The following is a 13779-nucleotide window of genomic DNA, read 5'->3' as shown; positions in this document are numbered from 1 at the left end:
TCCTGGGCTGAGCCAGCCCCGGCCCCGCCCAGAAGGCTTCATTCCAGGAGGCCAGTTCCACCGGGACGGTCCGGCGGGTTCACGCGGTGAAGCCCTGGGCCTTCTGTGCCACCGGGGCAAGGGAAGAGGCCCTGGGGACAGGACGGCAGGCGGTCAGGGTGTAGGCTGCACCCCGGCCTTGAGCCAGCGCCCTGCGGGGAGCCCCACCCCCTCCCCGCCTGCAGGATGGGGTGCTGACCAAGGGCAGATGGAAACGGGGGCACGCTGGCTTCCTGCCTGCATCTCTGGGCCCCAAGTCTTGGCCACAGACGTGGTGTTCTGCAGCCCTCAGCACCCAGGCCTCAGGCCAGGCTGACTGGAGCCCACTCCACTGGCTGAAAACCCCACGTCGGTCCACTCAGGGACCACGCCCGGGAAGTAACAGTGTGGGCTCCTCTGGCGTTCAGAGGGAGAAAGCGTTCCCAGAGCCAGGGCAGGGGTCTATTAGGCCAAGGCTGAGGGCCCACCCAGTGCGGGCCAAGCAGGAGGCCAGGGAGCATCAGGAGACTTCTGCTAGGGAGGTGCCCGCTGGGAAAGGCAGACCCCCCCTGGAACGCAGGGTTCCCCCGCCCCCGCCCTGGTGCTCCTGACAGCACTCCAGTGACAGGATTCCCCTGGGGGTGGGGGAGCCCGAGGGGTCCCAGGCCGCATGCAGGAGGCCTCGCGGGAGAGGGGCTCATCAGACCCCCGGGTGCCGGAGCCCAGCACTCAGAGGCACCAGAGGGCCCTGGAACAGCGGGCTGCACCCTAAGCCATGGGTGCCAAGACCGCAGGAGGCGGGAGCTGGGACAGCATGGGCCTGCACTCCAGCCTTGCGGAGGGAGGAGCCCTCTCCCCACGGGCACGGCCACAGCAGCAGGCCTGCCCGTCACCCACTCCGTGTGTGGAGCCGCAGCGTCAGGGTGCAGCTGGGTGCAGGGCCAGGGGCGCAGAGCACGGGGGCTCTGAGGGAGGGGAGGCACTGGCTACCGGCCAGCAGGAAGCCCCGCCCCAGATCGGGGCCCCAGGCCACCAGGTGGGGCCAGCCTGGCACAGCCAGCCCAGTACCCCCCCGCATGGTGGGCAGACGGGCAGGTGGGCCCGGTCAGACCGCCCACTCACCAGAGCACCCCAGCCACGGACGCCAGCAGCACGGGGCCCAGCCGAGTCTTGGGGGCACCAGCCAGCCTGCCGGGTGCTGTAGCTCCATCCTGACGGCTCCCAGGCAGGGGCTGGCCGCTCCCAGCCAGGCTCCAGCAGCCCGCTGTGGCCCACCTGCCCAGCACCCGACGGCCACCTCGGAGCAAGGGAGTCGGCAGACCCGACGTCGCACCCCCGACCGCCCGGCGAAGCGGCCTGGGAGGGTGCCTCTGAGGAACTGGCCTGGGGACGGGGGAGCAGGCATGAGTCCCCTCCCCGCAGTCCAGTGACCTGCTGCTCCCCACAGCCCCACGCTGACCACAGGAGGCTGGTCAATGAGGGGGGCACCCAGAGAGGTGGGGAGGCTGGGGACGGCTAGGGAGCCGGGCCGGAGGAGGGGCAAGTGTGGGCAGGGGCTGCAGGGTGAGGTCGGAAGGCTACGATGGAGAAAAGGCAGGGAGGGGGAGGGGGAGGCCCCCACGGGGAAACGTGAGCCTTCCCCCACGCCCAGAGAGTTCTCAGCGCCCAGGAAGCCTGGCGCTCCGCCGGCAGGAACACAGGGGCTCCGCGTCTCAGCGGCTCCCAGCCAGGTCGGGACGCTAAAGGCTCTGGGCAGTCCTGCATGAAGAAGATTGTCTGACAGCCTGGAAGCCAGCATTCCCAAGCCAGCTGTCCTCAGAGGCTTTCTGCGTCCAGACCACACCTGGAGGGTTACAGGACCACCGGAGGTTGGCCCAGACACTCGACTCCCTAGTGTGACGCTTTGGCGCTTCCCTGCTGGCTCAGCTGGTAAAGAATAGGCCTGCAAGGCGGGAGACCTAACTGAGGCTTTGGAGAGGGTCCCAGCCTGGGGTGAGGGAGAGAGGAGAGCCAGGCGCCTTGTGAAGGGACAGCAGGGTGGCGGTCGCCAGACCACGGCCATGCAGTCCTGATCCCGCCATAGTGAGGCCAGGGGACAAGGCCGCTCAGAGCCGCTGCTGCTCACAGGCCACCCTGGGGTGTGCCGGGGTCAGTCAGGAGGCAGGGGGAGGAAGAGGGCAGGGGCCTTTTCTGAGGTTTCCAGGGAGAAGCACAGTGAGGCAGGACCAACATGCCTGCCCCGCCGGTGCGGAAGCTTTCAGTGGCTCTGGGCGCGGGGGCGAGTTGTCTGGAGCCTGCCCTGGGTGCACGCGTTCTACCATCCCCAGGACCTGACCAGCCCTCCAGGCTCAGAGCGACGAGCTCAGTGTTGGAAAGCAGACAGGAAAGGACGGGGCGAGCAAACACGTCCAAACTGCCCAGGGAAGGAAGGTCTGGGCTGGGGGCACTCCTGGGGTCTGCTCTGCGCTCTCACTGTCCAGTCAGCTCCCTGGGCCTCCCCAGATCAGCCCCCAACCCTCCGCGGGGGGGCCCTGCCCCCACGCTCCTGCTCCAAGGCCAGCAGGTCCCTTGGGGACTTTGTGGAGAAGCAGGCCCGGGGGCTGGCTCAGCCTCCAGGGCCGACTCTGCAAATGTCACAGGAGGTTCTGGGCAGGATAATAGGGGGTTGTTCACCACGGGAAGGACGGGGGGCGGCGGGGGGGGGGTAATCAAGGCAGAGCACGGGCTGCCAGCTCCCAGAGAACAATGCCCAGGCCCGTGCCCACGGGGGCGGCTGTCAGGAGCTCGGATCCTGCGGGGATCCGGCAAGACTGTGGCTGGTGATTAATGCTGAAGGTCACACAGCCCAGAACACTTCTGGAAATAAACACGCTTTCATAAACACAGGAACATCCTGAGAAGGCAGTCAAGCTAGGCTGGGAGACAAATCGCGCAGCCTGGGGGCGGGGGGACACGCACAGGGCAGCCCCAGCCCCCACACCTCTCGCCACTGTGGCTGCCCGGCTCGTCTGTGGCCACGGTGAGCAGCCTGGTTGGCTGACTTTGCTTGGCTGGTGGCCAAGGGTCAAGGCTGAGGCTGGCGCCGGCTCCCTGGTGCGTCCAGGTGGCACAGAAGGGCCTGTGGGGCCTCCTTGTGCACGGCCAGAGACAGGACCACGGTGGTGCTCCCGCCTGCAGGAAGAACAGTGGCTAACTGGCCATCGAGATCGAGTCCCGACATCTGGGGCAAGGCTGAGCGACCTGTGCCTCAGTCCCGTCTTTCCGTCTGTAACTCCTGACAAGGGGGCACCGTGAGCATCTTCATCAGAAGATAGGAAGACAGAGGCTCAGAGAGGCAGAGCGACCTGCCCAAGACCACACAGCTGCAGCCTGGGGGGAAGTGGGAGGGCTCAGACTGTAACAGCCAGCCCCTCCCAACTCAGACGCAGCCTCCAGCCGCAGAAGGCCCCAGCCCACAGCTCGGAGGGTGTGCTTGTGACTCACTCTGACTCCAGAGGCAGGGACGACAGGAGAGCCCCAGGTCCCAGCGTCTGTGGTGAAGTCTGTTTATTGATAGAAAACAGAAGTCCAGAGTGGCCCAGGACTGGAGCACCCTTCTCCAAAGCAGAAGACGGGTCAGCTGGCCTCTGTCTTGCCGGGCCGGGTGGGATCCTGATCCTCAGCCCCTTCCGCAGCAGTGGTGGCTTTGGGGGGCACTACAGCCTCCAGAAGGAGCTCCAGGGCCCCCTCGCCAGCCACTCGGCGTACCTTCTCCCCTCTGGCCGCCAGAATTTCTTCAATATTCCTGAGAAAGAGGGAGGTACTGAGACGTTTCTGGGCTGTTTTGCATCTCGGGCCCTCAAGGGCACCCCAGGCCAAGCTGGAGTGTGTGGGTCCTGCACTGGTGTGGCATCAGGGCCACCCAGTCAAGAGGCTCCTGAACACCATCCCTCACTGCGCGCCGCCCCTCACTGAACACTGCCCCTCACTGCTCTCCACAAGGGGGCAAGGCTGACGCTGCAGGACCAGAGCCCCAGACCACACTAGCTCACACCCTCCCCAATCTGGTGCAGCCAGCCAGCCTCAGAGAGGACAGAAAGGTGCATGCTAGGACCCCCGCCCCACAGCAGGTACTTAGGAAGGAGCGCCTTGTAGGGTGAAGGAAGGAACCAAAAAGCAAAAGGTAAGCTGTTTCTTTTAAGAGTCAACCTAGTCTGATCCCTCCTGTTGGGGGCGGGGGGGGGGGGGGGGGGGGGGCGGGGCTGCCCCTGAGGCCAGTACTGACAGCAGAGATCAGGCAGTGAAGCAGGGCCAAAGGGGGACGGCCTAGGGCAGAAGATCTCATACTTGGAGCAGACTTCCACCAAAAAGTTATCACGGTTCATTGAATTTCAAGTTCAAGGATGCTTACCTTCACAAGGAAGCTGGGTTATAGAGATAGGCTCTGTAATCCTCATTAAAAAGGACAGTGCCCCTGGGAGGGTGGGTGGGGCCGCAGACTCAGGACAGACCAGGCTAGCCATGGGATACAGGCCTCTGTCCTCAGCCCTGCCCAGGCAGGCCTCACCTCTTCCCATCCAAGTCCGAGAACCAGCCCAGGTTGTCGGCGATGATGTGGTGGTTCTGGCAGCCGGGGCAGGTCACAATGGCCACACCCTGGTGATAGGCGAGCTTGGAGATGCGCTTCGAGGACCTGGTGCCACAGACCTGGGGGAAACTCCGAAGTGAAGCCCTCCACGCGGCCCCGCCCCTCCCGGAAGGCTTAGCCCCACCCCTCCTGAAAGGCCCCGCCCCATCCTGGCTCCACCTCCGGGAGGATCCGCCCCCACTGATAGCCCCACCCCTTCGCGCGTCCCCGCCCTCTCCCAGATGGGTCCGCCCCCGAATGACAGCCCCACCGCTTTAGGGAGGCCCCGCCCCCCGTGCATGGCTCCACCCTCCCTCGCAGTCCCGCAGCACCGTCACGCGCCAGATGCAGGCCCGCGCACCTCCCCCCCCGGCAGCGCCCCCGCCACGGGCCCACCTTGCAGGTGTAGACTAGCTGGTAGTGCGCCGGCCCGGGTCCCGGCTCAGAGCTCAAGCGCCGCCAGCCCCACCCCCAGGCCCGCCTTGTCCCCGCGGCCTGCAGGCGGACCCCTGGCCCCCACAGCCACCTCGGGCCGGGCCCGCGGGGCCGCGCGCGGCTCAACAGTATCGGCACGCGGCTCAGCGCCGCCCGCAGCATGCCGCCCGCCGGCCGCCCCGCCCGGTTGCCATTTTGGAAGCGGGCAGCGGCGGAAGTGACCCTCCCCGGCTTCCGGCGCCGGTGGGCGGGCAGTGCTCTGCTGCCCCCCGGCGGCCGGCGGTGCGCTCCGCTGCCCCATGGCTACCCGCTGCGCGTGCTGGCCGGCGCGAGGTCGGAAGGGGCGCGCCGGACCAGACCACTGGAGGCGGCGATGTCTGGACCGCGACCGCGGTAGTTTATTGATAAGGTTGCGCTTTAAGGTCGCGGCACGCGTGCGCGTCACACAGAGACAGAACCCGCCCGTGCTCGCCGACGAAGAGGCGGCCCCGGCGGGCCGCGCCCCCCTCCCGCGACGGGGAGGGCCGGACGGGTGGGCTGGCTAGGCGCCCTCGGTGTCTGTGTTGTCGCTGCCCGTGGTGTTCTCTCCATCCGCCTCCCCCTGCCGCGCGCCGTGCTGCATCTTCCGGAGGGCCCGCTTCCTGCGGGAGACCCAGAGAGCGCAGGCGGGCGCGGGCTCGCACAAGGCCCCCGCCCGCAGCCCCACCCACCGCCCGCGCGTGCCCACCTGCGGTAGTTCTCGAAGCTCTCCTTGAGGCGCCGCCGGCCCTTCTCCTTCTCTGGGGGCTCCCGGCCGTTCAGTCCTGCGTCCTGGAAGAGAGGCTCGGCTCGGACTCCGGCCTGCGCCCCCAGGGGCCCCACTCCCGGCCCTGGGGCTGCGCAATGGGGCCCAGGTCAGCGGGGTGCGCTCTCCCGCTTTTCAGATGACACGACTGGTCCAGGGACCCACGGCTCCAAGCCAGGGTTCCTTCCACTACCGTGTCTGGGGTGACCCCTTTTGTTGTCAGGCTCAGTGCAGTGGACAGGGAGGCCGAGTTCCACTCACTCAACGCTGAGCCCGGTCCAGAAGACTGGACTGCTCTCTGCCCTGCTTTGTCCACAAATGGAGGAGCCTCAGCTTCACTTCACTTTCCAAACACGCACCCCCAGGAGCCCATGCACAGAGTCTGTGATCAGTCCCCGGGTGTCCAGGTGGAGGAATCACTCTCAGGTGTCCAGGCTGAGAACCTCCCCAGGGGCCTCACCTCCGGGGTCAGTGATAGCTGCTCCTCCTGCTGGGCCACAGACGGCTGCTCCGGGCTCTCCCCGATGACCAGGCTGCCTGGAAGGGAGAGAGCCTGTCCGTCCTGCCCAGCTGCCAGGGTCACGCTGGCTGGTATCTCTTACCTCCTCAGCCTGGGCCAGCCCTCTGCCACCTCCTGGGTCTTCACCTGGACCTGCCAGGGTGCCCGTTGTGTAGACACGGGGACTCAACCTTCATTTCTCACCCCCCCGAGTAGACGGCTCAGGCGCCCTGGGAGCAGGGGCTGGGGTACTGGGGCTCCCTCCACATCTGGAAGGGCCCTCGGCTTAGGACCCTCAGAAGAAGTGCTCTGATGGGCTGACTCTCCAGAACTGTCCACAGTGTTGGGGGGGCTGGGGGGGTATGGATCCCAGGTCTCAGGGACGTGGTGGTGGGAGCGGCCCAGGCCCAGGTCTTTCCCTGAAGCTCACACCTTTCCCTCCTCCTCGGCCTCTGGCCCTGGAGCCTGCCCCACCTCCCACCAGGGGCCCTGCCAGCCGGGGGTTGGGGCTCCCAGGCTGGCTGGCCAGCAGCCTGTGGGTCCTTCCTGCCTGTCCCCACGTGGGGGCTCGGTGGCTTCAAGCTCGCGTCTTTGGGCAGCAGCGGGGGGACCAAGTCCTCACTTCTCCATTTGCTGCCTCCTCTTCCTCTTTCGGCGCCACCCCCCAGCAGCTGGGGGCTGACACTGAGGAAGTCTGTCTGGCTTCACACGCTACCTCTGCGGTAGCGCCCCTCCCCCCACCCCGCCCCCACCCTCCCAAATTCCCATCTGACACCCAACTTCAGAGCCAGCCCCTCATCATCCCCCCGGGGCCACCCCACGCCCTGGTTCCAGGCGGGCAGAGTGATCCCGCCTCCGCCGCCTGAAGCCCCCAGTGTGGTCATCCGGAGCTGTACCCCCTTCCCGGTCTGTTCCCACTTCTTTGCAAGGCTGCACCTGCGGAGCTGTACCCCCTTCCCGGTCTGTTCCCACTTCTTTGCAAGGCTGCACCTGGGCAGCAGCCGCCACCGCCCTGCTCCCTGCCCGGGAGGCGGGGGTGGGCGGGCGCCCCTCCCCTCAGCATTCCCGGGCCGAGTGGGCTCTGCTGGCCAGGCGTGTCCTCCAGGTGGGAAGCTGGCCTGTGAGCCTGGGCCCCAGGCTCAGATAGGGCTCCCGTCCGCTTTCTGGGGGTCACTCATCCCTTGGCCCCCGTGTGCCCATCTGTGAAGGGAGGCGTGAAGGTCGGGGGCCAAGGCTGGGTGCACGTCCCCTGGCACCAGCATAATGCATTGTGTGTGCCAAAGGCCAAGACAGGCGCCAAATTGCCACCACGAGGAGGCCTTGGCCAGATTCCTCTGGCACAGGCCGAGGGCCTCCTCACCTTTGTCTGAGAGCTGGGTATCCTCCTCCAGGTCCTGGGGGGGCGAGAACTTCCCAAGAGACATGGGGCGATCAGACCGCTGCCCTGCCGAGAGCGAACCTGACCCTCCACGCTGCCCGCCCTGGGCTGCTGTCCCCAGCACCACCCCCCGGTGCCGGCCTCTCAGGGAGGGAGCTATGCTGCTCAGGTGGGCATGGGGCAGAGGGCAGGCAGCGCACAGCTAAGCTCCCAGAGCTTTGTGTACGAGACTGTGGTCTGGCAGAGGCCATGGCCCGGAGCATCCGGTGAAGCCAGCGCGGGCCCGACCTGCAGAGTCATACTCACCTCCTGGGAATTCCTGGGTGAGCTGTCTTCCAGGTCGGAGCTCTGCGGTCACAGAATAGGGGTCCGTCAGCAGGCTGTGAGGGAACCGAGCCACTCCTGGGCATGGGGTGAGGTCCTGGGCCGGCCCCCCCACCAAGGAAGCCCCTCCCGCCTGGGCCTGGCCGGAACGCGCCACCCTCCCTGCTCACCGTGCCCGGCCCTGAGCTGTGCCAGCCCTGCAGCAACCCTCCAGGGGGGCTCGGCGAGGAGCCAACCTTCCGGAGGGAGGAGGGGCTCAGCAAGGTCCAGGGACCTCTGGCGGCTCCTCCCTGGGGCTCTGCGGCCTCTGAGGACACACCTGCTCCCACGTGGCCGCACCCCCCACCCCAGCCCCACCGTGGTGGAGCCCTGGCTCTGACCCAGGGCCGAGCCCGCGGGGGCCCCGGGGGAGGCCCACCAGGATGAGCACGTCCAGCTGCCGCCGCCGGAGCTTGCCCTCCATGGCCAGCAGCTGGCCCTCGCGCTGGAACAGCTGCAGCTGGAGCTCGTCCACCTTCTCGCTCAGCTCGCGGACCTGCTTCCGCAGCGTGTCCTTGTCCTGCAGACTGCGCGCGTGCTGTGCATGCAGCTCCTCCCGCATCAGGGTGGCCTGCGGGGCAGAGGGGGCAGGGCAGGTGGGGGGACCCGTGCTGAGCCTCCTTGGGCGCGTGGCCTGGACCCGTGCCCCAGGACACACACACCCACCCCCCAGATCCCACCCGGCTTTCATTTCCCCTCCCAATCTCTCACTTCTCAGCACACTTTGATTTCTAGCAATGCTCCCGGGAGAACTTCCAGCAACAAGGCTGCGGAGGGGCCAGCGCCGACCCCTTCCCTTAGGATGGCTCTCGTGTTTGGGGCGTTTGTAAATGTGACCCAGGCTCATGATGGGAAGTGTGGACCGTTCAGAAAACATAAAGGAGGTGACCCCCCCACCTCCAAACTGCCCCTGCCCACCCTGCTCCCAGGCAGCTTTGGCTGCGTTCACATGCACACAGCTTGCTTCCTGCTTCACAGGTGCGCTTGATACCGAGAACACGACGGGAGATGGCTGTGTGATGTTCAGAGCACACACCCTGCGCTTTCTCATGCCCGCTCCCCTCGGTGGGGACTCTGAGGTCAGCCTAGGCGGCCGGCCCGAAGTGACCAGCCAGGGGAGGCCGCAGGTGCGGGCAGACTTGGAGGAAGCAGGCCTCTGTCTCCAGCAACGATCCCGGAAGCTAAGCCACACCCCCTTGTCACCGCTCACAGCTCTGAATGAGCGGGAACCACTTCTGTCAGAGCTCGTCGAAGGCTACCTTGACGACTGCCTCCCCAGAGAGGCTGGTGCGTCCAGGCAGGCCAGCGCGTCCCCACCTGGTCCCTTTCAATGGCGACCTCCTCCATCTGCCGCAGGATGGCCTCGATGCGGTCCTTGTACATCTTGGAGTCCCTCCGCAGGGCCAGGCACTGCAGCTCGAACATCTCCTTCTCCTCTGCGCTCTGTAGAAGACACCAGCTAGCCCCACCGCCCGCGGCCCTGCCGGGCGGGCTGGAGGTCAGCTCCAGGCCATGGCTAGCCCCACCCCACCAACAGTGCCCCGGGGGGCGGCAGGCCCAGGGCTGGGCCCCCCCGCCGCCTACCCGGGTGCGCAGGGCCTCGGCCTGGCGCAGGTCCTTGCGCAGGGAGAAGATGGTGGCGGCCTGTTGCTGGAGGTCCCGCTGCGCCCTCTGCCAGTCCCCCTCCGGCACCTGGACGTAGGGGTGGCCCTGGTCCGGCTTCCCCTCCTGCGGGTTCCAAGGGAGAGGGTTGGGGGGGACGGGCCCGGCTCCCTGGAGCCCACCTGCCGCCGCCGGCCCCGGGGCCCCACCTGCACCGAGGCCTCCAGGCCCTGCACGCGCGCCTGCAGCAGCGCCTTCTCCTGCTGCAGCTCCCAGAGCAGCTCCTGGCTGGGCCGCAGCTCCATGGCGTGCCTGAGCTTCAGCGTGTGCTTGCGCTCCACCCTGCAGTCGTCCTCTGCCTTCATGAGGCTGTGCTTCAGCTGGTCGATCTGGGGGGAGTTGGGGCGTGCCGTCAGTGTCAGCCAGGGGGCCCTGCCCCCCACTGTCCCCGCCCCCCACTGTCCCCCAGACCCCCACTGTCCCCTCACCCCCACTGTCCCCCAGCCCCCCACTATCCCCCGCCCCCACTGTCCCCCCACTGTCCCCCCCAGCCCCCTACCGGGCCCCCGCCCCAGGCACCTCCAGCAGCAGCCCGCGGTGCCCCGTGAGGGCCGCGTCGCGCTCCTCGCTCTGGCGGGCCAGGCGCAGGGCCAGGTCGTAGTTCTCGTCCTTGCAGCGCTGGAGCTCACGGCTGCCCGCCTCGCAGGCCTCCTTGAGCCGCTGCACGCGCTCCTGGAGCTTGCGCAGCAGGCTGTCCTTCACGCGCAGCTCCTCGGCGAGGTCGTCTCTGGAGCCCAGCAGTGCCGTCAGCTCCTGCACCTTCTTCTGCAGCTTCATCACCTCACTCATCAGCAGCTGCGTCAGGCCCGATTCTCCTGAAGCGTCTGTGGAGTGGGCGGGGGTCGGATGGTGCACCCCTCCCGGGGACCCCGCTCCAGGACCGCGCGGCTCTGGGGCGGCGCGGCTGAGGGGTCAGCTCCCTGCCTCGGGGATGAACTGAGGCGGACTCGCCTCCGGGCCCTGTTCCCACACCCCGCCCTGACCCCACTAGGGCAGGATGGCCTGGGGTCCGGGCGTCCATCCCTCTTTGTCTAATTCTGTCGTCTTTGTTGAGAGGTGGGAGGACGTGACTCGGGGCCACCCCACTGGCTTCTTGGGCAGGGCTTCAGCAAGGTCAGAGGGCCTTCTGGGCAGAAGGGGCTCTGGGCCAAGCATCAGCCTGTGCCTCCCCCCTCCCACAGGCCCCACCCTGGGGCTCGGGCTCCCTTTCCTGCAGCCTCTGCCCCCCCACGAGCTCAGGATGGCGGGATGGGAGGGACGCCCACACAGGGCCGGAAGCTGGCAGCTTCCCACACGAGGCTCACTCCTTTCCTTTCAGCCGAGGTTTACCCATCACGGGGCCAGGCTCCCCTGCCCCTCTTGCCCCCAGGCCTGCGCCCAGCACTCACCGATGATCATGGAGAAGACACGGGTGGGCTCCTTGCCCGTGACCTTCCTGTAGAGCTGCGGGTAGTAGAGCTCCAGGCTCTCGAGGAAGGCCACATAGCCCTTGTGGCCCGTCCGCTGCAGGATGTCCAGGAGCACTCCTGTGACCCAGAGAGGACGCTCGTGGGCGCAGAAGGCACGTAGCCCGCGAGGCTGCAGTGGGGGCCAGCGTGGCCCCACCTCGGGGCGCTCCCGGGGCATCCGCCACGCGGGGAGTGGGAGCAGCCGCAGGCAGAGGCGGGGCGGGGGTGGGGGTGCCTGCTAGACCTCCGGGGGGCCAGGGTGGGGTCAGAGCGCGGCCGCCCGCAGCACTCACCCACTTTCCGCTTGCGGGTGACCAGGTTGGGGTCGCTGAGCACCTGCTCCTCGTCGTCGGGGTTCATTACCTTGCACTGGCGCAGGTAGGGCGTGATGCGGGCGGGGTCGATGATGGAGATGAGCTTCACCCGGAAGCCCTCCAGGGCGCTCCAGCACGCGTCCTCGTTCTCGTAGTCGGACATGGCTGGGAGGAGGCGGCCTCTGCTGAGCCGCGGGCCCTGTCGGGGCCCAGGCTGGCCGTCTTGGCCGCGAGAGCCCAGCCCAGGGGTGCGAGGAAGGGAGAAGCTAGCCTGCCGCCATCAGCTCACCCAGCGTCTCCCTCCGCCCCCCTGGGGCCTGCTCCTGACCCTCCAGGTGCCCTAGGCTCTCTCTCCCAAGGGACCCTGGTGAGCGTTGGGACGGTGTGGGGATGCTCCAGGGCCAGGGGGGCATCTAGGACACAGTCCGCAGCCCCACAGCCCTCCCCTGGCCCTGCCTGACCCCCCCCAACACTGCAAGTGCTGCGGGGGCTGGCAGGGGGCTGCCTCCCACTCGCACGGCCTCCCTGGCACATGAGGGACGGGGCCAGCGCCCGGGCGCCCGGGCGCCAGGCTGCGCTGCGGGACTTCCTCCTTCCCTGCAGGGCAGCAGCCCTCACATCCAGTCCTCCCGGCCTCCCTTCTTCCGGAGGCCGGTGATGCAAGTCGCCCAGCAGCTGCTGGGCCGTTCCCGCCCCGGGTCAGGCTCGGCAACGCGGTGCCCTCCGGGAAGGGCGACTGTGGACAGCCCGCTGGAGGGCGCAGGCCCCGGCGTCCTGGGAGGGACGGGCTCCTGGACCCCAGGCACCAGCCATCTGGGCTCCTCTCTGCCTCCCGGGCGAGGCTTTGTTCTTGGGGACTGCCAGGCCAGCTCTCCAACAGGAGATCCCCCTCTGCCGGAACGGCCCACCGCTGCTCCCTCCTGCTCCGCGTCCAGGAGCCCCTCTCTCCAGGGCCGGGCTGAACCGGGGGCAGCCGCGAGTTGCCTCCTCCCAGCGGTGGGGATGGAGACCCTGACCCCGCCACCTCCCGCTGAGCCTCCAATCCGTGGCAGTGAGGGAAGGACGAGCCTCTAGCTCGCAGGGGCTGGGCCATGCTCCTAGGGACGTGGGTGGCAGCAGGTTCGGGCTGCGCCGCCTGCCCAATGGCAGACGAGGCGCTGAATGAAAGCACCCACAGGTCGGGGTCTCTGGAGAACCGGGCCTGGCCCCTGCCTGCCCACCCTGAAGTCTGCGCATCCCACGCCTGCCGACGCCCTGCGGCTCCCTCTGTTGAAGCGACAGGTGGGCACAGGGTGGCCGTGGAGGGGGGACAGGCCAGAGCCAAGACCCCCTGGTGCCCTGCTGGGTATCTGCCCCACACCCTGTTCCCTGCCCCAGGCCCAAGCTGGGGCGCCACCTGAACAAAGGGCATTGGGTCAGCCTACCTCGGGTCCTCCTGGGGGGCACCTGCACGCCCGTCCACCCGATTCAGTGCCGGGTAGGAGGTGCCAGCTGCCAGGACGGAGGCGGGTGGAGCTGGGGGGAGAGCCCAGGGTGCACTTCCTGACGGGCCTGGCTCACCCCAGAGGCAGGAGGGACCGTCCCCCCCCCCCCCCGCCCCCCGCGGCCTCCTGATTCGCCCCGAGCAGGGTGGCCCCGGGAGGCGGGGACAGGGAAGTGGAAGCTGCTGGGGGCCCCAGATGGGAGGGTGAGCCAAGGTTCTCCCCTGGCGCTGGATGAGGCCAAGCCACCATCGGGTCCACTGTGTTCCCGTGAGGACTGCAGCCTGGCATCTGTGGAAGGCACGGGGCTGGGGCCACCCCACTCGCCCCGCATCACCACCAGCCCACGGGCAGCCTTGTCCACTCCCGGGAGCAGCCCTTCACCACGATGCGGGGAGCGGCAACAGCCAGGCCCTGGGACGTGGAGCCGGCCCTACGGGCTGAACTGAGAGCTGCCCGCTGCCGGGCTGAGCGGCAGCTCTGGGAAGGGGCTGCAGCCGGTGGGCAGCAGTCTGACCGCGGCTGCTGGCTTCCTGCGCTCCCTTCCTGGGGGTCCTGAGCCTCAGCCTCCGGGTCTTCCTCTGCCCACTGGCCCAGCAGTCTAATCTGGGGAAGTCCTGGTGGGTTCCCCTTGGGGGCGGGGTCCTCCTGCTGTGGGAGAGGTGTGAGCTGCGGCCCCAGCCCTGCACCCCTGGGGGGCAGGCAGAGCGCTGGGCCTGGGCCCTCCGTGAGCTAGTGTTCCCACTTTGTGCAATGAGGCTGCGGAGGGGTCTTCCTCACGGTGTGCTTGA

At 68.1% G+C, this 13779-nt stretch overlaps 2 protein-coding genes across 9 annotated transcripts; both read right to left on the bottom strand.

The window, feature by feature from the left end:
• Positions 1-3546: 3546 nt before the first annotated feature.
• On the bottom strand, positions 3547-5262 carry DNLZ (DNL-type zinc finger). Its single transcript, XM_061154295.1, has 3 exons — positions 5021-5262; positions 4565-4704; positions 3547-3802 (listed from the first exon to the last, which is right to left on the bottom strand). Exons 1-3 carry the CDS (start codon positions 5219-5221, stop codon positions 3634-3636), a joined length of 510 nt encoding a protein of 169 aa, XP_061010278.1. The 5' UTR covers positions 5222-5262; the 3' UTR covers positions 3547-3633.
• Positions 5263-5433: 171 nt separating this feature from the next.
• Positions 5434-13084, bottom strand: CARD9 (caspase recruitment domain family member 9). Of its 8 annotated transcripts, none has more exons than XM_061154290.1 (13): positions 12932-13084; positions 11487-11672; positions 11134-11271; positions 10265-10569; positions 9895-10074; positions 9668-9811; positions 9343-9526; positions 8463-8654; positions 8027-8068; positions 7703-7786; positions 6304-6380; positions 5787-5869; positions 5434-5700 (listed from the first exon to the last, which is right to left on the bottom strand). In XM_061154290.1, the coding sequence occupies exons 2-13, from the start codon at positions 11668-11670 to the stop codon at positions 5601-5603; spliced, it is 1713 nt and encodes a 570-aa protein (XP_061010273.1). In that variant the 5' UTR covers positions 11671-11672; positions 12932-13084; the 3' UTR covers positions 5434-5600. The 8 variants fall into 8 exon arrangements, 6 of the variants coding, with proteins under 6 accessions (XP_061010273.1, XP_061010272.1, XP_061010274.1 ...); XM_061154289.1 differs by having other exon boundaries at positions 7703-7751; XM_061154291.1 differs by having other exon boundaries at positions 7703-7781; positions 9401-9526.
• Positions 13085-13779: the final 695 nt, after the last annotated feature.

The sequence above is a fragment of the Dama dama genome, chromosome 11 (genome assembly GCF_033118175.1).
Source record: "Dama dama isolate Ldn47 chromosome 11, ASM3311817v1, whole genome shotgun sequence".
In the NCBI taxonomy this organism is placed as follows: Eukaryota; Metazoa; Chordata; class Mammalia; order Artiodactyla; family Cervidae; genus Dama; species Dama dama.
The sequence above is the reverse complement of the archived record's forward strand: the minus strand, read 5'-3'. Positions and strand labels throughout refer to the sequence as shown.

Coding starts and splice junctions, on each gene's coding strand:
- CARD9 (XM_061154289.1), bottom strand. CDS start 11,670: ATGTCCGACTACGAGAACGAGGACGCGTGCTGGAGCGCCCTGGAGGGC. Junction 9,812..9,894: donor GCCTGGAGGCCTCGGTGCAG/GTGGGGCCCCGG, acceptor TGGAACCCGCAG/GAGGGGAAGCCGGACCAGGG. Junction 7,752..8,026: donor CACCCAGGAATTCCCAGGAG/GTGAGTATGACT, acceptor TCTCTTGGGAAG/TTCTCGCCCCCCCAGGACCT.
- DNLZ (XM_061154295.1), bottom strand. CDS start 5,221: ATGCTGCGGGCGGCGCTGAGCCGCGTGCCGATACTGTTGAGCCGCGCG. Junction 4,705..5,020: donor AGCTAGTCTACACCTGCAAG/GTGGGCCCGTGG, acceptor AGTTTCCCCCAG/GTCTGTGGCACCAGGTCCTC. Junction 3,803..4,564: donor TCGGACTTGGATGGGAAGAG/GTGAGGCCTGCC, acceptor CCTCTTTCTCAG/GAATATTGAAGAAATTCTGG.